Source organism: Xenopus laevis, chromosome 5L (genome assembly GCF_017654675.1).
Source record: "Xenopus laevis strain J_2021 chromosome 5L, Xenopus_laevis_v10.1, whole genome shotgun sequence".
Lineage (NCBI taxonomy): Eukaryota > Metazoa > Chordata > Amphibia > Anura > Pipidae > Xenopus > Xenopus laevis.
The window spans coordinates 158,485,742-158,510,943 of record NC_054379.1 but is presented as its reverse complement, the minus strand read 5'-3'; the positions used below and the strand labels follow the sequence as shown (position 1 = coordinate 158,510,943).

Here is a 25,202-nt window from a genome sequence, read left to right as displayed (position 1 = left end):
TATCATTTACAGTAGGGGGTACATTATCTCTTATTATACATGAGTAATTCTCAGAGTACCCTATTTCCAGTTGAAAAGATAATTTACAAATAGAACAAACTGTGTCTGATGTTGCACTTGGTACTGCAGCGCAGCTGTTCTTATAAGAAGCAGTTTCTGGCCGTATCTGCTGCTGCACAAGTCTGAATGTCAGATAACAGAAAACCAATACCGGTATGTTCTGCTGAACTCTGCAGCTAAGATGCAAGTCAATCACATTTTGTAACCAAAGGAAAAGTGTAAGGAAGGAAACCTAATTCTGTAATAGGTTGAAACGAAAAAGGTCCCTTATGTCGCACTCTTGTAAATATCTTCTTAATGAAATATAATAATCATTAATTAATTAAATGGATTTAAATTAATTGAGGTTTTTAATTTCATCACACAATATATATAAAATCATGTACAAAATTCATTTATCAAATTTCATATGTAGCCATTAATTTATAGCATTAAATTCATATTATTAGTTTGTTTATAAATATTTATTTCATCTTGATTATCGTAGCAGTAACTTAAAGCATAAAAAGTTCTATATTAAAAATAGACTAATTGTGTAATAGAACTGAAATGGTTTTCATTTTGTAGGAAGCAGGAAAGGGCCATAAAAACATCTGTAACAGGTTTAGATCACTTGTGATTCTGCACCTCCAGCAAATCTGCAAGTTGACTATGACATATTTCTCTACATGGCCGATATACAGCAGATCTGCAGGGGAAATGTTAATTGTACATAGCAGCTAAGGAACAGATCAGCTGGGACACACGCAGCACAGCAGAGGCAGCAGCCCGAGCACAGAGATGAGTGGGAGGGGGCGGAGCCACAGCGGGAGATAGGCAGGAGGAGCGGTCCTAAAGCCAGCCGGATCTATCAGGAGCAGCCGACTTACACAAGATGTTAGGAGGCGCCTTCTTGCCGCCCCTAACATCTTGCCGCCCTAGGCCCGGGCCTAGGGGGCCTTTCCCTAAATCTGGGCCTGCAGAGTAGTAAAACAGCCAGGCAGGGTCAAACACAGGAATCAAACAGAATAGAAGCTTAACAGCACAAAGTACAAGGCACCAGGAACAAAACCTATCACTGGCAACCATCAGACGTCAGCACGCCTGCGCCTCTAAATAGCGATAATGCGCACGGCTAGGGAGGAAGCCGGCAAGAGGAGCAGCGCGGCGGGTGTCCCCGCCGCACCACTAGACCATCAGGGTAAGTGTTCTTGACAGCCGGACAGGAAACTTCTGCTCATTGTGGAATTCCTGAGCATCTCCTGGTGTCAGTTTAACTGATCAGTAAAAGAGAATACATCCTCTTCTAGTTCGAGGAGCTAGTTCTTCTTTTGTTGTGTCCTGCCTCCTAGTGGTACCTACCAGCTATACCCACTGTCCCTGTGTCTCCCAAGCAGACCTAGAGTAAAGTAGAGAAAAGCTAATGGCATTCCAATATTTAAAAAGGGATCTCAGCCTGGCAATTATAGGCCACTAAGTTTGACATCTGTGGTGGGCAAATTATTTGAAGGCTTGTTAAGGGATCACATTCAAAATGTTGTCCTAGTGAATGGCATTATGAGCAGCAATCAGTAAGGCTTTATGAAGGATAGGTCATGTCAGACTAATTTGATTGCTTTTTATGATGAGGTAAGTAAGATTCTGGACAGTGGGGGGGGCAGTAGATGTGATCTATTTGGATTTTGACAAAGCATTTGATACCATTTGATACCATTTGATAGGTCTGTTTGGGCTTAATGAAGTAATTTGCACATGGATAGGAAACTGGCTACAGGATCAGGTACAGAGGGTGGTTGTTAATGGGACATTCTCTACTTGGAGTAAGGTTCTTAGTGGGGTCCCTCAGGGCTCAGTATTGGGTCCACTTTTATTTAACTTGTTCATTAATGACTTAGGGGAGGGTGTTGTAAGTAATGTATCAGTGTTTGCAGATGACACAAAACTATCCAGCCCAATTAATTCCATCCAGGATGTGGCACTTGCAACAGGATCTTGACAAACTGGCAATCTGGGCAGCTAAGTGGCAAATGAGATTCAATGTTGGGATGTAAAAATATCCACTTATACCCTTAATGGGACTGCACTAGGCAAATCCATTATGGAAAAGGACCTTGGAGTCCTTGTAGATGATAAACTTGGCTGTAGCAAGCAATGCCAGTGTCACGATCGCCGCCCGGAGCAGGACCAGGAGCTCCGGGCGGCGCAACTACTTCCTCTGACGCCGCTCCCAAAATGGCGGCGCCCATGGCCGCCACGTGGGTAGCGGCGCCGGCGCAGAGACGCCTGCGCGCAAGTGCGCAGGCGCGAAGACGTCACAACGGTGCGACGGACGCAGGCGCAGCGCGTCGGTCGCAGACGTGCTGACGCCGACGCAAGGGCGCCAAAAAACCCCTTTAAAAGGACGCCCGAGACGCCAAGATGGCGCCCGAAAATAGGATCTTGTTCCTGATTTGATTCCTGGGTTCCCTGTTGCTGTTTTCCCTGAGTATTCTATTGATTGATCTCTTGTTGTTGACCCCCTGCCTGGACTTTGGACTCTGTTTATATTCTGCCTGCCTTTTGACCTGTTGCCTGAACTTGATTACCCCTTCTGCTGAATCCCTGGATACCACGATCCTGATCCCTCCTGAGGGGCTTCCTCCTATATCCGGACAACTCCCCAGAGGGAACTCCCGGTTCCCTGACATTATTTTCGGGCCATGGATTCCTCTGAGGAAGCTCAGCCAGATTTCGGCAGGGCCTTTCGGGGCCTACATTCCCGCATGGAGGCGTATGAAGCCCGGCAGAATTACGTGGGACACACGCTGGAGGCGATCTTGGAAAAGCTCTCCTTGTTGACACCAGCGACCCCCCTGCCGGCACCTCCTCCGCAAGCGGCTGCTGCCAAGGCTACCCAGCCCCCCACCTCTGGTCCACATATTCCTGCTCCGCCTCTCTACGATGGCGATCCTCAAGCCTGTCGAGGATTCGTGAATCAGTGCCAGATTCGATTTGCCCTACACCCCACTGAATTTGACTCTGAACGTGCCAAGTTGGGGTTTGTGATTACTCGTCTGGCAGGGAAAGCTCTCGAGTGGGCATCTCCACACTGGGAGAAGCAGTCCCCACTGATGGATGACGCGGAAGCATTCCTCAAAGAATTTCGGATCGTTTTCGATGCTCCCGGCCGGGTGACATCCGCTGCTTCCCGTCTGTTCCAAATCCGCCAAGGGAGTCGCAGTGTAGCGGAATATGCTATTGAATTCCGTACACTTGCTGCTGAGACTCGTTGGAACAACGACGCATACCATACTGCATTTTATAATGGTCTCTCCCTCCGCATCAAAGATGACCTGGTCTCCCGGGAATTACCCACGCAAGTTGAGGACCTTATCGCCTTGGCTGTTAAGGTGGACACTCTTCTGAGAGAGCATCAAACCCTGAGAGATCGTGTCAGGAAGTTTCAACCCACGTTGGCACCCCGCTTCCAGAGGCCTCTCCTGCAGGCTCCTGTCACCCCGCCTGCCCAAGCATCCATTTCTCTCCAGGAGGAACCCATGCAAGTGGGAAGAACTCGCCTCACTGAACAAGAGAGACTCCGCAGACGGACGTCAGGCCTGTGTATGTATTGTGGCGGACATTCCCACTTCGCTAATGCCTGTCCTGCAAAGGCTAAGAGTTTTGTACCCCGAGGTATGTCTGTGGTAACTCATGTAGGGGGCACGACTCAAAAGTCTCGAGATTGGTCTCAGGGGAAGACCCAAGGAAACTCACACAGGTTTCTCCTTCCCTTCCAGATTCGTCTGACTGATAAGACCATCTTCGGGAATGCTTTCCTCGATTCCGGAGCCGGGGGTAACTTCATGGACGCTCTCTTTGCTAAGTACATGGGAATCCCCCTATTTCCTTTGCCTTCTCCCATGAGGATTTTCGCCATAGATGATAAACCCCTGGAGTCTGTACTCACGATGACCACTGGCGAACTACTTGTGCAGGTTGGGACCCTGCATAAAGAGAGACTTTCGTTTCTTATCATCTCTTGTCCCGATGTTCCTGTTGTTTTGGGTCTCCCCTGGCTGCGCCTGCACAATCCCACCATAGACTGGTCCACAGGGCAGGTTTCTCGTTGGAGCCCATTCTGCCTACAGCATTGCCTTCCTGATAAACCCCTCAAGAAGGTAACTATCTCCTCAACCGAGTTAAAGTCTCTGCCCTCCTGTTATAAGGAATTCTCCGATGTGTTCTGTAAGAAGTCTGCGGAATTCCTTCCTCCACATCGCTCTTATGACTGTCCTGTCGAACTCCTGCCAGGAGCCATGCCCCCCAGAGGCCGCACTTACCCTCTTTCTCCTGCTGAGACTTCCGCAATGAAGGAATATATCCAAGAAAATCTCCAGCGGGGGTTTATCCGCCCTTCTACCTCTCCTGCAGGGGCTGGGTTCTTCTTTGTGGAGAAGAAGGACGGAGGCCTTCGGCCATGCATAGACTACCGGGGCCTGAATAAAATCACTGTCAAAAACAGGTACCCTCTGCCCTTGATCGTAGAGCTCTTCGACCAGCTGAAGGGGGCGAAGATATTCTCTAAGTTGGATCTCCGAGGGGCGTACAATCTCATTCGCATCCGTGAGGGTGATGAATGGAAGACGGCATTCAACACTCGTGACGGGCACTATGAATATCTCGTTATGCCCTTCGGCCTTTGCAATGCCCCTGCCGTCTTCCAGGAGTTTGTTAACGATGTATTCCGGGATCTCCTAGGAAGGTTCGTAGTCGTATACCTGGACGACATCCTGATCTTCTCTAAAGACCTAGAAAGCCATCGCTCCCAGGTGAAGGAGGTACTCTCTCGTCTGAGGAAGAACTCTCTCTTCGCCAAGTTGGAGAAGTGCGTCTTCGAGGTGTCTAAGATCCCCTTCCTAGGATACATTATCTCTCCTGAAGGTTTTGAGATGGATCCCGTGAAAGTGTCTGCCATCCAAGAGTGGCCTATCCCGTTGAGTACCAAGGCAATCCAGAGATTTATCGGATTTGCTAACTACTATCGGCAGTTCATCCGGGGGTTCTCTTCCCGCATTGCACCTATCCTGGCCCTCATCCGGAAAGGGGGTAAACCCAGCTTGTGGCCCCCATCTGCCATTGAAGCTTTTCAGTCTTTGAAAGAGGCCTTCACATCCGCTTCTGTCCTCCGACACCCCAATCCTGAACTACCCTTCTGCATCGAAGTAGATGCTTCTGAAGTCGGAGCCGGAGCCATCCTGTCTCAGAGACATCCCGCTGATGGGAAGTTGCATCCCTGTGCTTATTTCTCCAAGAAGTTCTCGTCCGCAGAGCAGAACTACGATGTCGGGAACCGAGAACTCTTGGCTGTTAAACTTGCCCTTGAAGAGTGGCGTCACCTCCTGGAGGGTTCTCTGATTCCTGTTCAGATTTTCACCGATCATAAGAATCTCGAGTTTATCCAGTCCCTCAAGAGGCTAAACCCCAGACAAGCAAGGTGGGCTCTCTTCTTCTCTCGGTTTAATTTTATCTTGACTTATCGCCCAGGTTCCAAGAATCAGAAGGCCGATGCCGTGTCTCGTAGCTTCACTCCGGTGGACCGCTCTCCTGAGGGACAAGAGCCAATCATCCCTCCAGTCAAGATTATTGCCTCCCTGTATCCACAGTTTGCTGACCAAATCCTGGCTGGTCAGTCTTCTGCTCCTTCAGATACTCCCATTGGAATGGCATTTGTTCCTCCTGAGCTGCGTCTGCCTATTCTGCAACAGACCCATTGCTCCAGGCAAGCCGGACACCCTGGTCCAGCTAAGACTCTTGAACTATTACGACGCCTGGTCTGGTGGCCTGATATCCGCAAAGATGTGAAGGACTTTGTTGCTGCTTGTAATGTTTGTGCCACATCTAAGTCAAGCCATTCCCGCCCCAGTGGGTTACTACAGCCATTGCCGGTTCCTTCCCGTCCCTGGACCCACCTGTCCATGGACTTCATTGTCGAACTTCCTCCCTCTTGTGGGAACACTGTGATCTGGGTTGTCATTGATCGATTCTCCAAAATGGCCCATTTCATCCCTCTGAAGAAGTTGCCCTCTGCGGTGGAGTTGTCCCAGCTATTTATCCAGTACATCTTCCGCCTGCATGGGTTCCCGGTGGAAATCGTCTCCGATAGAGGCACCCAGTTTACTGCCAAATTCTGGCGTTCCCTATGCAAAGACCTGGGAATTGTTCTTCAGTTTTCATCTGCATACCATCCGCAGACGAATGGGGCAGCTGAACGTGTCAACCAAGCCCTGGAACAGTTCCTGAGGAACCACGTATCCCTCTGCCAGGATGACTGGTCTGATCTCCTCCCATGGGCGGAATTCGCTCATAATAATGCTTGTCATTCCTCTACAGGAAGGTCTCCGTTCATGTCGGTGTATGGGCAGCATCCTCAAGCTTTTCCCCAAGACTTTGTACTTTCTGACGTCCCGGCTGCTGACGATTCCGCAGCCCATATGTCTGCTATTTGGGCTGCTACCAAGTTGAACCTAGAGAAGAGCGCTCTTGTTCATAAGACTTTCGCGGATCGTCGTCGAATATCCTCTCCTCCCTACAAGGTGGGTGATAATGTCTGGCTCTCTTCCAGGAATATCCGGTTGAAGATCCCATCTCCCAAATTGGGTCCAAAATTCGTGGGTCCATTTCCCATCTTGGAGATAATCAACCCTGTGGCTGTCAGACTTCAGCTTCCACCAGAGATGAGAATCCCCAACATGTTCCACGTGTCTCTGGTGAAACCCGCTATCACCAACCGGTTCTCTGGTGGTCAATCTCCTCCTCCTGCCATCTCTGTGGAGGGTCAACTCGAGTACGAGGTGGAGAAAATCCTAGACTCCAGGATCTCCAGAGGGTCCCTTCAGTACCTCATTCAGTGGAGGGGCTTCGGTCCTGAAGAATGCTCCTGGGAAGGACATCGTGATGTTCACGCTCCTCGTCTGGTGAGGGATTTTCACGCCAAGTTTCCCCAGAAGCCTTGTCTCGGTGGTCCTGAGGCCCCCCGTGAGGGGGGGGGGTACTGTCACGATCGCCGCCCGGAGCAGGACCAGGAGCTCCGGGCGGCGCAACTACTTCCTCCGACGCCGCTCCCAAAATGGCGGCGCCCATGGCCGCCACGTGGGTAGCGGCGCCGGCGCAGAGACGCCTGCGCGCAAGTGCGCAGGCGCGAAGACGTCACAACGGTGCGACGGACGCAGGCGCAGCGCGTCGGTCGCAGACGTGCTGACGCCGACGCAAGGGCGCCAAAAAACCCCTTTAAAAGGACGCCCGAGACGCCAAGATGGCGCCCGAAAATAGGATCTTGTTCCTGATTTGATTCCTGGGTTCCCTGTTGCTGTTTTCCCTGAGTATTCTATTGATTGATCTCTTGTTGTTGACCCCCTGCCTGGACTTTGGACTCTGTTTATATTCTGCCTGCCTTTTGACCTGTTGCCTGAACTTGATTACCCCTTCTGCTGAATCCCTGGATACCACGATCCTGATCCCTCCTGAGGGGCTTCCTCCTATATCCGGACAACTCCCCAGAGGGAACTCCCGGTTCCCTGACAGCCAGTCAGCAGCATCAAGGGCAAATAAGGTCTTGAGCTGTATTAAAAGGGGCATTGATTCAACGGAGAGCGGTCATTCTTCCACTGTCAATGCCATACAGTTTTGGTCTCCATCACTCAAACAGGACATTATTGTATTAGAGAGGGTACAGAGAAGGGCAACTAAGCTGGAAAAAGGTATGGAAAATCTTAGCTATGAGGAAAGACTGGCCAAATTGGGGATGTTCACGCTGGAGAAGAGGCGCTTAAGGGGTGATATGATAACTATGTATAAATATATAAGGGGATCATATAATAATCTCTCTAATGATTTATTTACCAGTAGGACTTTCCAGCTGACACAAGGTCACCCATTCCGATTAGAAGAAAAGAGGTTCCAGCTAAATATTGGGAAGGGGTTTGTTACAGTGAGAGCTGTGAAGATGTGGAATTGTCTCCCTGAATCAGTGGTACAGGCTGATACATTAGATAGCTTTAGGAATGGATTGTTCACCTTCCAAACTCTTTTTTCAATTCAGTTGTTTTTAGATTGTTCCTCAGAAATAAAGACTTTTTTTCAATTACTTTCCATTATTTATTTTTTACTGTTTTTCCAAAATCTAAGTGTAAAGTTGAATGTTGGTGTCTCTGGTGTTTGAGTCTGGCAGCTCAGTAATTCGGGTGCAGACTCTAAACTGTTACAATTTTGCAACATTTAGTTGATCCATTTCTCAGCAGCATCTCTGGAGTATTTGCAACTATTGTATCAATTCTAACAGCTGCTTGTAATGAAACTCAGAGATTCTGCTCAGCAGGGACAAAGATAAAAACATCAGCTAAATGTATCAATTACAGGGTCGGAGACCCCCTCCCAGAGCTGCTTCAGAAGATGAAAAATTACACTTGACATTTCAATATTAGAAAAGCAGTGACACTAAGGGGCAGAATTATCAAGGGTCGAATTTTCGAAGATGAAAATACTTCGAAATTCGACCATCGAATTACTTTGACTTCGAATATCGAAGTCAAAGTTTTTTTTCATCGAATTTGTCCAGGGCCTGGTGCACTTGTCTGCCTTGTGCTACTGATATTTCCAGTAGCACTGGAAATATCACCTGCACAAGGCAGACAAGTGCACCAGGCCCTGGAGCTTGCAAAGTGCCACAAAGCATGGGAAATGATAATCTATGATTTAGAGTTAAGTATATTGACACAAGCACAATGTTTTTCTCTGTGTGCAGTTTTGTGCTCATTTTTGTATTCAGTGCTGCACAGGCCCCCAGTTGTGCAATTCTAGAGTAAATAATGGAAAAATGAAACTCTTACCAGACCAATAGTTTATTGTCATATCAAGGCTTCTCACGAATGTAATACTGTTGGAAATCACGCACTTGAAGACGATGGGTTGTTCGCAGTCTGTTGTTTTTTTGTACTCTCTCAAGAAACATTTCAGATTTCCGTATGTTTCACTGCTTACTGATGAAATAAGAAGGAAACAGTTATTTTATAAGTTGTTTTAATGCAGCAAAAAAAAAGAAGAATATACTATCTCATATAATTTAATACACTGCCACTCATATACTTAGATACGTAGATGAGGGATCCTTACATTTGTACTCCCGAAACATATGGAGAGTGTTATGCATATCTATGCCCTCTGCATGTTCTTTCATATCCTTTACCAGCAAGTCATTTCACTTCTGCCAACTGGCTTTACTTTATCACTTCAGTCATTTGTTATGCTTTATATTCTGCCCACACTTCAGAACTTTCCCATCAGTCCTGTCCCAGGGGAGCTGGTAAACTAAGGCCCCATTCACAGAACAAAAAGGGTCAATTTTTTCAGGAGGCCAGTTAACCCTCTTGTGTAAACATGCAAAGGTAGACTATACAGGGGGTCAGAGAAGAGACCTGCGTTCCACATTATAGATACCAAATTATACAGGCCAGTGTCGGACTGGCCCGGCGGGATACTGGGAAAAAACCCGGTGGGCCCCGACCCCTAATGGGCCCCCGCCGGGCCAGTCCCCCGTCCCGCTCATACTAAAAAGAAAAAAAGGTTTTTCTATGTGCCGCGCAGCGCCATTTGCGCATGCGCGCGGCACCTTTCAGTGAGGAGCAGCGACTACACGCAGGCGCGCTGAGCAGCGCCTTCGCGCAATCGTGCTCAGCGCGTCATAGTAGGGAGGCAGGGGGGTCGGAGGGGGCCCTGGATTTTAGTCCCAGTGGGCCCGGGCCCCCCAGTCTGACCCTGATGCAGGCAGACACAAAATGCTCTCATAAATGGGCAATTATAAGGACTTCCCCAATCAATATTTTGCCAAAAGTCGGCCAGATGTCTATCCGGCATGTTTTGAAATCCTGTTGCATTGGCTCAATCAGACTGCCCATATTCTCCTTGTTGTGATCCAATTGATTGTCCCTAAGGATCAGATCAGCCCATATCTCCCACCTCAAGGTGGGCATATCAGGGAGAGACCCGATCATTTGGCAAACTTGCAGAACGAGTGGCACTCTGTATGTATGGTCAGCTTTATGTGCACCTCCACTCTACAAGTTAGGTAATGACCACAACCTGCACTTACTGCAGCAATGCACAATCTTTTCAGCTTGTCTTACCATCACTGAGCTCTGTTGTAGATGACACAAATTTTACAGAACAGTCAGCGGAACTATCAAGCGGGATACAGCAATTAAGTATCTGGATTTTGTTGCATATCTGATAGGTATTTACAGGATCAACTTGGATTGCTTGTTGGGTGGGCAACGTCAGGACTCTGACTGCGTGACTGTCCTTACTGGGTAAGTTCTGCTGATACATTATGCAGAGGTAGGTGCCTGCAAGACAAGATAATCAAAGCATTTCACAATCTCCCAGAATACATGAAGAGTAAACCTGGCCATAGACATTGAGATTTTAATCCTTGTACAACGAACTTTCAATATCGATCGTATGTTTCAATGCAACAGTCTAAAACTAACCATTCAGATTTAAACTGTAGGGTTGAAGTAGGAAAAAACACAAATCAGACAATGTTCTGGTCATGAATTGACAGAATATAGTAGTGACAGTCACCCACTAATATCGGCAGATATCACAACAGACACAACTGATGGATGAAAACACTGCATGCTACGTCTTCATTTGGCGAGATAGAATCTCATGGTATCTGACCAATTTTTTTTCCCCATCGAAATACATTGATGAAACTGCATGAACAAACTACACCATCAGACTTTATCTTATCCAACTTTATATTCTAGCTATTGGGGGATTACATTTTATCGCAACCTAGTGTTGCTGCATGCTAGTTCCTGGTGTTGCATGGTGTTACGTGGTGCTGGATGGTGTTACTTGTGATGTTAAGTGGTGTTTCCTGGTGTTGCATGGTGTTTAATGGTATTGACTGTTGTTTCCTGGTGTTGCCTGTTGTTGTATGGTGTTGCATGGTGTTGCCTGTTGTTGTATGGTGTTGCATGGTGTTTCCTGGTGTTGGATGGTGTAGAGATTTTGTACCAGGGCCCACAGTCTCCTAGTTACCCCACTGGTTGAAAGCTGTTTCCCAATCCTGGGCTAAAGAATTTTCCTGAAATTGCAGTAACTGGCCAGGAGATGTCTTTGGGTCCCACCTGTTGGAGGAGGTGGATGAAACTCAGACGTTGGGTGGAGGCAGGCCCAGTAGGTATACATAGTTTGAGGTTAGGTCTGTTATAGCTCATTCCAGGAGTGAGACGTAGGATTAGGTTAACTAGTGAGTAATTTGAAACTCTGCAGAGGAAAGTAGACAATCCACTTGGAGGACCAGTACTTGGGGTTGAACACTTTCAAATGATACTAGATCCGCAGGCCAATTACTGACATACCTGATTTGGGCAAGCACTTCTGGAAGTTCTATTAATAGGTAAATGCTGAATAGCTGTATAGTGTCATGTGTGACTGTCCTCTTTGAGGTTGTTTTCCATTCCTGTACCTAAAGAATTATCACATTTTTTTCAAGAATCACTAGCAGCCATTTGACTTAATGAACTGAGAGTTGTAGTTTGGCCACACCCTTCCTCCACTAACTGACTATATAGCCCATCCCAGAGATCAAGAGTGGCATGTCTCAACATTTATTTTCCTTACCAGCCCAGTCCATGGTCACAGGCGTCACTGTGAGAGTGGAGACACCATTGTTTGATATATATTTATCATTCCCTATTGCTTTGTCATTTATGCTCCAGGTTACTCTGTCAATGTTGGGTACATCACTTTTGCATGTCAGACTCAGGGAAGATTGTGCAGAAACTAATTCATTTCCTGAAATGGTAACCGTGGCTACAGAAAAAAACAGAAAAAGGTTTATTAAAAAATGTAAGTATTGGGTCTTTGAAAAAAAACAAAAAAAACAGAAATCATTATTTAATGTTCTACTGTGATTATGGTATGCACACCCCCATCAGTTCCATATTGCAAAGCAGTGGGGCAACAAAGATATGGGATGAGGAGTTATTCCTGCTATGGGGGTAGAGTTGCCATCTTTTACTGGCCCAGGATTTGGGCAGGGGGCAGGCCTGTGACGTTGGGCGCGCTGGTGATGTCATGGGCAGTGCTTTCCTGGGGGTGGGGTGATGACGTGGCAACCAGCTATTGGCTGATCGCCATGTCAATCAAGGACGGTCCGGTTTTCCTTATTTTCTTTCTTGACCCGGGCAGCCCTTCTGAAAACCAGGCTGTCTGGGTCACAATCGGAGGGGTGTCAACCCTATATGGAGGGTGTTTTTATTAGAAAGAAAGAAGACAGGCAGGGCCTAGTAGTATTACCTTGGGTGCCAGGGCTGGAACTAAAGGGAGGCAGGTTATGCAAATGTGCAGGGTACGGGGGGGGGGAGAGCTGGAGATTGCAAGTAGACAAGTGGTAGGCTTTCAATAGCATTTCATTTTTTTACGTGTGGGTTGTATGTCCCCTAAAGTTAATTTGGTTGCCCTTCTCTGTACATTTTTTCCATGCGTTCTTACCTGGCTTCAGATAGGTGACTTGTATGACCTTATAGCTGGTGGCACCATATATACCTTGGAAGGTACATGTGTAATTGGTGTTACTTCCTGATTTTTCAGAGGGGCACTGAGAAGGATTAGCTTGAATAGTGTATATGGAACAAGCAGAATCCTTACTTTGCATTCCTGTGAAAGAGAAGAATAAATTCTGAGGAGAGGTCCTTACTGTTGCACAGCTCCCCCCCCACAAATAAAACGATAGCCACATAAAGAAATTGGCAATTGTATTGTACCAATCTGTGTAAAATTGTGCGGAGCTTGACCAGGTAGGGTCTAGAGCTTGAGGCAGCAGAGGAATGTAAAGGAGTTGCCTGAGGATGGATTCTAGTGAAAGAGGCTTTGGTGTGCTTGCCCTTTGGGTAGTGTTGGGAGCTCATCCAGAAGATTCAGAGGCTTTGTATGCTCGGCTAGAGAGCTTGGGTGCCCGGCCTGAAGCGTAAAGATTTCTTTGTAGATGCTGTGGATACCTGTACCAGATCTGTGTGACCCCCGGCGAGTCTCTGTCTGAGGGAGGGTATTGAAAGGCTCCATCGTGTGTCCCCTGTGTGAGGCCAGGCCTTGTCCATGCGTCTGCTACGTGGGAGCTTCTACCTTATCCAAAGGGACAGGTACTTTGGGTCAGGTAGAGCTACCTGGGGTAATTTAAAGAGCTCTGGGGAAAGGGACTGTGACTGCATTTGTCCACCCAGAGTGGAGTGTGGGACTGTGTCCTGGGGAAAGAATGTGCCAGGATTGGAACTTACCACACGGGTACCCCCAGTGTCGGACTGGCCCACTGGGATACCAGGAAAACTCCCGGTGGGCTCAGGTTTCAGTGGGCCCTCCTGCTTTTAAATATTTGGCCTATTTCATTGCCATTTCTTATTTCCATAAAAAAGAGGCTAAATGGATGGAATAATAGATTATAGTATATAAAGAAAAGAGACTAGGAGAATAGAGGTTGAGTGTGGAGAGGAAGAAAATAGCACTGTCAATGGGCCCCTGGTCTAAGGTTATATGGTGGGCCCCTGGTGTCCCAGTCCAACACTGGGTATCCCGATGAAGGTTTGATTCCTAGTGAAATTTCCCTGGGGTGTAAATCCTCAGTGCCCACTAGGTGGAGGCACTGTGCTAAAAATTCCCAGTACCTTTCCCATAGCATAGGGGTTCAGGCCCTGTATTGGGTATTGATAAGAGTGTACATCCTATACTGCATGAGGTATCATGATAAAATATGCCACTACATTACCTGTAAATGCCTTGGCAGATGTTTTTCTGGCTAGGCTGATAAAATACTGCCTGGGTACCAACTATACTTTCAGGGCTTCCATAAAATTGGGGGGGAAATGCAGCTTTTTTCTTTATGTACAGGGGATTTGGTTCACTGTTCTGATATACTGTATATTATTCAAGGCCCCTGTGCTAGAAAGCAAAATCTAAATCTCTAATCCCTCTCCTTGTCATCCAAACACCCCCATGCCTTTTTTCTGACTGTTGTGATGTCTACACCACATTGCCAGTTTAAGCCATGCCCAAGATATGGCACAGCATGTTATACCCGACCATGTCTACAGTATATACAACCTCAAATTTACCAATGTTGGCAAGGCCCACTATTTTTCAAGTCCTCAGATTTGAACTATTCCCTAGGGATGACTGCAGGGTTGGACTGGGCTGTCAGACACCGGGAACAAACGTGGTGGGCCCGGCTCTTTTGGGCCCGGGTCCCTGCACTCCTTCCCCTAACCCCCCTTTCCTGATACCGGTAGCAACAAAAAAGTTACAGCGGGGAGGGGGATGGTGTGGGGGGCCCCTGAGGCTGCTTTTAGTATGTTATAGAGTGGCTAAAAGCTAAATAACTCAAAAACTACAAATAATAAAAAATTAAAACCTTTGCCTCAGAATATCACTCTCTACATCATACTTAAAGTTAACACAAAGGTGAAAACCCCCCATTAATAGCTTTAGCAAGTGAGGCTCATTTGTAAGCACTGGGCAAATGTGCACCTGGGCAGCTACCCATGGCAACCAATCCGATGATTGCTTTCACTGTTCAACCTGCAACTGATTGAAAAAAAACTCATCAATGATTGGTTGCTAAGGGTTACTGCCCAGGTGCAAATACCCCCTGGTAGGCAGTGCATTTACCGATCATGGAGAGCCACACACAAATAAAAAATAAAAGCCAATTGCAAATTGTCTCAGAATATCACTCTCTACATCATACTAAAAGTTATCTCAAAAGTGAACAACCCCTTTAAGGAGATTCAAATGAAACTATTGTTAATTATTAGAAAGTAGAACAGTTATTTTAGACTCTGTACATGGTTCTACTTACCAGGAATCGGTATTTGTCCTGCTCGAGTCCAGGTGACATTGAAGAGAGCAAGGTCATTGCTGCAGCAAGTTAAATTGGTCGCTGTTCCATCACAGACAACAGGAATATTGCTGCTCGGGTTAATTAATACAGGTTTGATTTGCAGAGAGGTGGTTGGGTTGTCTGGGCCAGTACAAGTGTAATTACCTGTGGTCAGAGATATATATATATATATATAGAAACATTCATTAGTCAGGAATCCTCATAAACTGGATTATCTATGCAGAATATGTCAATCTATCAAGGGCTTCAACTTCAATTGCAAACATTCCAATAAGATTGTTTTTACTCCAATATGAATTAATTATATCAGGGGAATTCATGTGAGTTTTTTTTTAACTCGAATAAATTTGAATATACTCTAAATTCATTTGGGAGGTTATTTGAGAATTAAATCGAATATTACTGACCCAAAAACTCGAATCAAATTCAACTAAACTAGAATCATGTTTTTTCTCTGAAAAAAACACGAATTTCAGGAAAGCTAGTAATATCTTCAAATTGGTCACTGAACCTCTCCCATTGACTTATACACGAACTCGGCACGTTTTAGGTGGCGAATAGTCGAATTCGAATTATTCCCAGAGTATAGGTTTGATGAATCTCGAAATTCTAATTAAAATTCGAATTCGAAGAGACCTTCGTATTGGACATAATTGAGACGTATATTCTCAAAACGTTAAAGGATGAGTAAACCTTTAAAATAAGTGAATGTACAATTGATGAGAGTGCTATTCTAAGCACTTTTGTAATTTACATTCATTATTTATTTTCTTTTAATTCCTCGATATTAAGGGATACATGTACTGTTCATATGAAAGAATTTTGTTACAACAGCACCACCTGCTGGTCAGTTTCCCACCAGTCTGACCACAAAATTTCCTTGACTACTTGGTGGTCAGACTAGTGGAAAAATGACCAATATCTTTTTTCACTAGTAAAGGCCATAGTTAATGAACAATTTCAATATATCTTGGTAGAATAGGTTAATTTAGTAATGTTTTGGGGCCCCAAATTGCATTTGCTGTGGGGTCCAGTAACATCTAGTTACACCACTGAAAAGTTAAGAAACACTGCCTAATGGGCTCTTCTGAGTTTGGTTTCCATGTTTTACTTGGAGACAATGTGGAGAGGGCATGGACTGTGTGATGTCAGGGGCAGGGCTGAAGATGTCACTGGTGATGACATTTGAATAGAAACAATGACATTTTGGGGTAGCGGTTATGACACAGCCTGCAGAGATTGGATGAATTTCCATTCAACCAGGTAACGTTTTGTCTGGTTCCAGTTTTGAACCAGACAGTCTTTGGGGCAAATTAACTAAAGCGGGAAGCGCCTAACGCTAGCGCAAATTCGCCAGCGTGACTTCATTTCGTTTCGATTTATTAACGGCATAAATTCGCTAGCGAAGTGGACCTACTCTAGTGCTACTTTGCACCCTTACCCCAGGCGAAGTTGCGCTATGGTGAAGGGACGTAACTACGCTAATTCACTAACTTGCGCATTTTACGGAACTTTACCTCTTGCGCCAGACTTGCCTTCGCCACCTCAGGCCAGGTGAAGTGCAATAGAGTAGATAGGGATTGCTTAAAAAAAAGTTGAAATTTTTTCTAAGTCCCAAAAAACGCTGGCGTCTTTTCCTTTTTTAAGGGTGATAGGCTGAAAAAGATCGTACATTTTTTGGGGGCACCCTCCTTCCCCCCTACGTTTCCTAACATATGGCACCTACACTATACAGTGGGCACATGTATAGAGCAAAATAACAATATAATGAAGCTTTCCCAGCCTTGTGTAGTGTAATGTATTTGCTGCTACATATACGTCCATTCAACTTTAACTTGGCGCCGTATGCAAATTAGGCATCGCTAGTGTAACTTCGCGTTGCTTGACGAATTAACGCTAGTGCAACTTTGCTACCGTTCGCCTCCCTGAGCGAAACTTCGGATTTTAGTGAATTAGCGGTGCCCTGGCAAAACTTCGCCTAGCGAAGTGCAACGTAGCCTGCGCTAGCGCAACGAAGCCGGTTAGTGAATTTGCCCCTATATATTTTCTGGTTCAAAACTGGGCAGGTGACAATTTTGAAATACTGTTTTTGTTTTACAATTAAAGTGCCATTTATGCATGAACAAAATCCGGTACTCGTTTTACTGGATGCCAGATTCCTCCACTGGAGCCACTACTGGATGTTCATGTGAATTAAAGCAAATTAATATGAACCCTGTATTGTTCCTTTAAAGGGGCTGTTCACCTTTGAGATAACTGTTAGTATGATGTAGAGGGTGATATTCTGAGACAGTTTGCTATTGGTTTTCATTTTTTATTATTTGCGGTTTTTGAGTTATTTAGCTTTTTATTCAGCAGCTCTCCCGTTTAATCTGGTAACTAGGGTCCAAATTCCCCTAGCAACCATGCATTGATTTGAATAAGAGACTTGAATATGAATAGGAGAGGACTTGAAGAAGAATCAGTAATAAAAAGAAACAATAACAATACATTTGTAGCCTTACAGGGGATTTGTTTTTTAGAAGGCAGTCCGCGACGCCCATTTGAAAGCTGCAAAGAGCCAGAAGAAAAAGGCAAATAACTATGTTACTATAAAAAAATTAATAATGAAAACCAATTGAAAAGTTGTTTAGAATTGGCCATTCTATAACATAATAAAAGTTACCTTAAAGGTGAACCACCCCTTTAAATAGAATAGTGACTGAGCACTGTACCTGCATCTTCACTGGTGAGATCCTTAATAGTCAGGGTGTAGAGCACCGACGTATTCGAGATACTATATTTAATTCCGTTTGTAAGTGTTTTGAAGTTATGGCGCCATGAAACATCCGTAGTGTTACTGAACTGACACTGAATCATCACCGTGTCTCCAAAAAATGGGTTTGCTGGGTTCACCGTGATGTTTGATAAATCTAAAAGGGGTGAAAGATCAGACTGAAATATTACTGCACGTTATCTTGTACATTACATCTTCTTTTCGCAATATTTTTTTTATATTGAATCCTTACTCTCAGTAACTTGTATTCCTGTGATTGTCACTATGGAAGAAAGCGCCTCTTTGAGTGTACGGGGGTCATTCAGATTGTTTTTTAAGGAAACTCCAAGTGAGGCATTTGCGAAACTTATTTCTAGGACAGCCATATAATTTTCCGCCGGAATATCTATTTTAAAAATAAGGAAGAGATTGGTTATTAGTCATCCATAGAAACTATAATAGATCAGGCTTAATGAGTGTATTCAGAGTACCTTGCCACCATGTTGTGTCCATTTCCCCTGTCCCTGCTATGGCAAGGTGCATTATTAGTACAGTGTATTATTATTATTATTAATAATAATAACGTGTATTTATATAGCGCCAACATATTTCCCAGCGCTGTGCTCTCCTTTGGTCACTTTACTGCATGGTTTAGTGGTAAGGGATATGGATCCAACATGGCGTCATTACCCTTTTGAAGAAATACCTTGGACCAATGTGATTTTTATGGCAACAGAGGATAAATTTTTGGGCCTCAAAAATTGTGTCTACAGTCTCGGTGTGGGTACAACTGGCAATGACATAGTGAATGATTCGCAACAACTTTTTGATCTTTATGTTTTCATTTTTGTTTTCCTTGCTCTATAAATATCTCCATGGGCACATGAAAAACAGGAGTCATTTATAAACTCTGGGCAATCTTGAATCTGGGTAGTTCCATGGCAACCAATCAGATGTTTGCTTTCATTGTTCTCCTTGCAGAAGCCTCAAAACAATCTAATCACTGATTGGTTGCTACGAGTTGCTGGCCAGGTGCAGATTTTGCTCAATGTTTATAAATGAGCCCCGTTGAATAGCAACTGCCTGGAATTGCAGGTGCACTTGCATGTCAAGTGTTTGTCAAGGACTTCCATGTTTCAATGCAATAAATTGCCTGATATGCGAGCACACCCTTGGTTCCAGGCAATGGCCATTCAAAAAGAAAGCCTGTAGACAAAATCCCTGAATTTCTATTGGGTAGGTTACCAAACCTTGTCAGACAATGACCTCATTGGTGCAGTGATGCAGCCCTATTCTGTCGGTTCCCGTAAGCCTCCATTATTATCTGATCAAACAAGTGGATATTGATGTGTATGGTCAGCTCTAGTTGATATAATTATTATCCAATATACAGAGATACTCTTGCACACCAGAGGAGTGACACATTGCCACCTTACTGCAAACCAGATCTTTGAAAGTCATAACTAACCAGTCATAATAAGCCACTTGGTTGCTTATGCTACTGGTTCCCAACCATTGAAACATTAATTCCTGGGGAGGCATTTGTCCTGGGCCAACAGCTACAAAGGGGAAAGCATTTATACCACATCTACCAGGGAAATGCTGTCAACAAGTTTCTAGAGTTTTTCAGTAGCTGGAGGGGTCCATGTTAGAGTCCTGCGTGGGTCCATTTTTGGGACCCGAACCCGACCCGTACCGCAAGCTGCAATCCGCAACCCGCACCCGCAACCTGCATTTTTACCCGCTTGGACCCGCAACCCGACCCGCAAGTACCTTCTCTGCAACCCGGACCCGCGACCCGCTGACCATCAAGAATCAGGAAGTGCTGTCATTATAAACCGGAAGTGACATCATCGGAAGTAGATATGATCAGAAAAGGGTGGGTAAAACCGGAAGTGCTGTCATTGTGTACCGGAAATGACATCATCGGAAGTGGACGTGACCAGAAAAAAGGAGCAAATATTGATATTGAGAAGACCCGCAGCCCGACCCGCAAACCCGCAGAACCGCCGACCCGCGGGTATACCCGCACCTTGAAGTTCAACGAAAAACCCGCATGGTACTGCAGGTTTTTGCGGGTAACCCGCGGGTACCCGACCCGCTGCAGGACTCTAGTCCATGTTGGACTTGAAATTTTGTAAAAATGGACATGGTAATTAGGGGGTGTGGCCATAAAATGGGCATGGCCAGAAAAGATTTTGCCACGCTGCGCACGGCACATATTTTTTGTCCCTCTTTTCGTTTTTCAAATGTTGCGAGGTATGATATAGTAAAAAAATCTTAGGCTTCTGCCAGATATTTCCCAGTCAAATCCAGTTGAAAAGTAGGTGGAGTAGGAGCAGGTCTGGACTGAGATTAAAAATAGGCCTTTGTCTGGTCCTCTGGCAGGACTAAAAATTGCCAGTCCATGCCTAAGTGGGAGTAGCTGAAGCCTCCATGATTGGCACATGTGCAGTACAGCTTGTAGGGGTCCAATGCCTGGGATGGCACCAAACCAAAATTGGGAACCCTGGGAATTGGAAAAGAAAGAGGAGCCATATACAGTGTTGCAGGATTGGATCAGGGGTTGTTCACCTTTAAATGAAAATTTAGTAGGATGTAGAGAGTGATATTCTGATGCAATTGGTTTTCATTTTTTATTATTTGTGGTTTTTATTTAGCTTTGTATTCAGCAGCTCCCAAGTTTGCAATTTCAGCCATCTGGTTGCTAGGGTCCAAATTAACCTAGCAACCATGCATTGATTTAAATAAGAGACTGGAATATGATTAGAAAGATGAGTAATAAAAAGTAGCAATAACAATACATTTGTAGTCTTACAAAGCATGTGTTTTTAGATGGGGTCACTGACTCCCATTTAAAAAGAGTCAGAAGAAGAAGACAAACAATTCAAAAACAGTGAAAATGAAAAAACGAAGGCCAATTAGGATTAAGCAACATGCTATTCTATAACTCACTAAAAGTTAACATAAAGATGAACCTTTAAAGAGATGCAATCATACAAAAAAAAAAAAAAAAAGACGTGAAAAAAATGGGTGCAATGGCATACTGCTTATTTTGCCTCATCGGAGGTCTCTTCTTCCCCTGTTACCTGTATCCCTGTAACCACACCATTCTTGTTTCCATAATAATAATTAAGGGACATAAAATGTACCTCTCCTTTGTCTTCTAAGATATTCCTGTTCATTATAACCTGTTCTGTAAACCTAGAAGACAAACGTGTATTCAGATTAATTACACAGCTTGTATAACTTTATTTATACTTTAGACGTATAAACAGTGGGCAATATTTCAGTAACCAATCAGCAGGCAGAATTTACTGGTCACTTCTCTTTTAGTACTCACTGGTCAGTGAGGGGGGCATTGCTCTTATCTCAGGTGACAGAGGCATTGAGTTATTAATTAGAATCTGCCAAGTTCCTATGGTTCCCAAGGCTTCCAGCTCTCAATTTCACCAATTTTCACACAGGGCAAGGAAGCATGACTCCAAATTTGAGGTAGAGCAGCGGCATATTGATAGAGGAGTGGGGCAGAAGAGCCAATGTTGAATGACAACACAGGCCAGGGGCTACCAGAATTCTTAATCCACCTGTGCATAGAGGCAGCTTTAGTACAGGTATAGGATCCCTTTATCCGGAAACCCGATATCCAGAAAGCTCTGAATTACGGAATGGCTGTCTCCCTTAGACTCCATTTTATCCAAATAATCCAAATTTTTAAAAATTATTTCCTTTTTCTCTGTAATAATAAAACAGTAGCTTGTACTTAATCCCAACTAAAATATAATTAATCCTTATTGGAAGCAAAACCAGCCTATTGGTTTATTTAATGTTTAAATGAATTTCTAGTAGACTTAAGTCATGAAGACCCAAATTATGGAAAGATCCGTTATCCGGAAAACCCCAGGTCCCGAGCATTCTGGATAACAGGTCCCATACCTGTACCAACTGGTTAATGTAGCATTAAGGCTCTAATTCCTCAATGGGTAGAGGCAGATATAGACTCTGAGATGTATGGGAGAACCTTTGTTCCTATTTTGCAGCTCTCCAGTTTCAGCAATCTGGTTGCCAGGGTCCAACTAACCCTAGCAACCATGCATTGATTTGAATAAGAGATTGGAATATGAATAGGAGAGGCCTGAATAGAAAGATGAGTAATAAAAAGTAGCGATAACAATAGATCTGTAGCCTTACAGAGCATTTGTATTTAGATTGGGTCAGTGACCCCAATTTGGAAGCTGGTAAGTGAAGACTCAGCTATTCTATAACATACTAAAAGTTAACTTAAAGGTGTACCAACCCTTTAATTAATTTTTTTCACAAAAGTTTAGATATTTTCCTACAAGATCATAGTCTTCCTATGTCATATCTAGAACTAAAGAAAATTAAACCACCTGATGGATGTAGAACTGTTCATCCGAGGGAAGGAGTTGCTCTTCTTCTTCTTCAACAGCCATTAGACCTTTGCTCATTTGAACTAACAGGAACCCAAATAACAAGTGCTTCATGCTGGCGGGCCTGGTCATCTTATTCTAAAGAAAGAGAATAATGAATGTATTGGGCCAGACATACTATTGGTTGTATTTATATAGTGTACAGCAATGAATCTGCATTTATTAAAATGAAAGAAAGATAAATGGAAGAAGAAGGAACATGGCTGCTGCCTGCTTGTTATAATTATTAATTCCCAGACTGAAGGAAGCAAGATTTAGTTATTTATATAGTGTAATTAAAGTTCATTTTGCTTGACTAATGTAATAAAATAGGATTTTGAATAATTTTTTTGGGTGACGGGTCCCCTTTAAGTCTACTAGAAAATCATGAAAACATTAAATAAAACCAATTGGCTGGTTTTGCCTCCAATAAGGATTAATTATATCTTAGTTGGGATCAAGTACAAGCTGTTTTATTATTACACAGAAAAGTGGAATCAAAAAAATTTGGATTAGTTGCATAAAATGGAGTCTATGGGAGACAACCTTTCCGTAATTCGGCGCTTACTGGATAATGGATCCTATACCTGTAGTAGACTGATCAAAGAAGCTAACTGCTGATTGGCTGCTATTGGCAACAGAATGAACCCTATTGATTATATTATATGTACTACCGGTAATAAACTCACCCCCCCACACACACACACACTCATCCTGGCTTCTCCTATTATATCCTTATTTCACCTTTATTTTATTTCCTGTTATGGTGCATTTTACAGCACAGTCTTTCCAACACAAAGGGGCTACTTTTTTAAACCAACATTTTTTCGGATCATGCTTTTTGACGCCAAAAATCCAAATAGCTCTAGAAAAAAGTGTGTCGTTTTTGGGATTTAATATGGGACAAAACTGCGACAATCCAGAATATGAAAATACTCCAGCTAAAACCTGTCCAAAACATATAGAAATCAGTGGCAGACGTCACTTTTACAACTGGAAGATCTTTCTTAAATTCGTGGTTTTCTGATATTTTTAATGCTGAATTTTGTGCAACAAAGCAAAATAGTCATAGTTATTGTGCGACAACTTGAAAAAGTTGTGGTTTTTTTTTTTTACACTTTTCCTATAATTTTTATTCTGATTTTTTAATAAATCTCATGAACTTTTTAGTTGAAGTGACCATGAGTTTAGCCATGGTTTCAAAACCCTCTAAAACTACTAACCGATCTTTGATAAAAACACCAATACTTTTACAATTTCTGGGTTGGAAAAAGACAAAATAGAAAGAGAAACAATAAGAAATCCTCACCAAATAGGGAGAGTGAGTTGAAAGAAAGTCTCACTCTTTCCATGTAACACACGTTCCAGCATTGCTGATGCAGAGAAAGCCAAAGAGACCCCTGTAGCGCCTCCATTTAGAGAGAGAAATTATGATCCTGACGTCCCGCTGGCAGTCAGAATGTTCCCTGGTAGAACTTGTTAAACTAAAGTTTCATCTGGAATCCTGGATACTGTGTCTATGCCAGCGCCACTAAAAGACACGCAGTAATCTGTCATCACATTGCCAGGCAGAGTCTGGCTCATTCACAAGCAATCTGATGGTGAAGAAGAGTTTATGTCGGATGAAAATCCCCTTTCCACCAGTATTAACGTCTGCGTTTTGCCATTTGTACTTCTCTAAGAAAAACCTGTTCCTGCAGTTTAACATGTTTGTGTTCACTTGTCACTTGATAAATCACTTTTCTCTTTTCTACATCCCTTTAAACCAATTACTTGCGAAGCTCTGCACTTACTCCACCTTCCTAGGAACTGCCACCTGACCTCTCAACTGTCACAGCAATTCCTTTGTATCCCCTGCGAGTGACTCTTCATATTTTTTAGTAGAACTAAAGCTTAACTAAAGAAGTAGGTAGAAATGTTGTACATGATGTTTTGTGCTTCTGTACCAGCCCAAGGCAACCACAGCCCTTTAGCAGTAAAGATCTGTGTCTCCAAAGATGCCCCAGTAGCTCCCCATCTTCTTTTCTGCTGATTCACTGCACATGCTCTATGCTGCTGTCACTTACTGAGCTTAGGGACCCACTCACAATATACAGTACACATAGAATAGAAATGTCACAATATAAGGCTGATTAGTAATTAATACAGATAATTACTACATGGCAGCACAGAAACCAGTGCAATTAGCATCAGAATTTAATAATCAGCAAACCTGTAGCATCAGCTTATATTACAGGGGAAGCTCATTTTCTGCTGGATAATTAGTGACGAGCCCTAAGCTTAGCTTCTCAACAGCCAATCAGAGCCCACTGAGCATGTGAGTGTCACAGACACTTTCCAAGATGGTGACCCCCTGTGACAAGTTTGAAGTCCTGGATCATTGCTGCTATTGACAAGCTGAAACTTTAGCCTCGTGCAATAAGTTCACTATATAAAATATGGCATTTTTAACCATATTCATTTTTTGGTTTTAGTTCTCCTTATTAGCACACACTGACTGACATTGATTAGAGCTGCAAAGTCTGTTATCCTCAAAAAATCCCAAATACTTTTCTGAAAAGTCCATGGCACAAGTCCATGTTGTTTTTGTCCAAATTTGTCTTTATGAATGCCGAATCTCATTTGTCTCTCTTTATATACAAGATAGCACTTTAAAGGGGTTCACCTTTAAGTAATTTTTAGTACAGATGAAGCCATTTCGATTTGTTTGTTAAATGTGTCATGACTTGGGATCAACTGAAGAAACTGTGTTATCTAAAGTCATCTTAACTCATTTGATGCATTTAAACTTTTCATTAGCATACCAAAGCACCACAAGGGTGAACGCTTTAATTAGATGGGATGCTATGATGCAATTTTCTGTGTTAAATGGGATAAGTGGGTTAAATGAGTTAATATATTCTGTGTTAGACACACAAACCAAAGTGGCTTCTTCTGTATGTTATAGAAAGTCACTTTTCTTTTCATTTTTTCTGTCATCTTCTGGTTCTTTCCAGCTTTCAAATGGGGTTACTGACCTCATCTAAAAAAACAAATGCCCTGT

General features: G+C 43.8%; 1 protein-coding gene across 3 annotated transcripts in view; it reads right to left on the bottom strand.

Annotated features, from left to right (window-relative positions):
• Positions 1-25,202, bottom strand: part of LOC108717215 (adhesion G protein-coupled receptor F5) — a 59,059-nt gene that overhangs the window by 18,476 nt on the left and 15,381 nt on the right. For 2 of the 3 annotated variants that reach the window (XM_018264061.2, XM_041563585.1), the window contains exons 2-10: positions 22,121-22,258; positions 20,882-20,933; positions 17,983-18,135; positions 17,689-17,886; positions 14,933-15,118; positions 12,577-12,741; positions 11,704-11,895; positions 10,197-10,415; positions 8,904-9,053 (exon numbers count right to left, since the gene is read on the bottom strand). In XM_018264061.2, coding sequence (XP_018119550.1) covers positions 8,904-9,053; positions 10,197-10,415; positions 11,704-11,895; positions 12,577-12,741; positions 14,933-15,118; positions 17,689-17,886; positions 17,983-18,135; positions 20,882-20,933; positions 22,121-22,252 — 1,447 coding nt within the window. In that variant the 5' untranslated portion in view covers positions 22,253-22,258. Of the gene's footprint in view, positions 1-8,903; positions 9,054-10,196; positions 10,416-11,703; positions 11,896-12,576; positions 12,742-14,932; positions 15,119-17,688; positions 17,887-17,982; positions 18,136-20,881; positions 20,934-22,120; positions 22,259-23,468; positions 23,981-25,202 lie in introns of those variants that run through there. The other variant, XM_018264060.2, reaches the window with a different exon arrangement.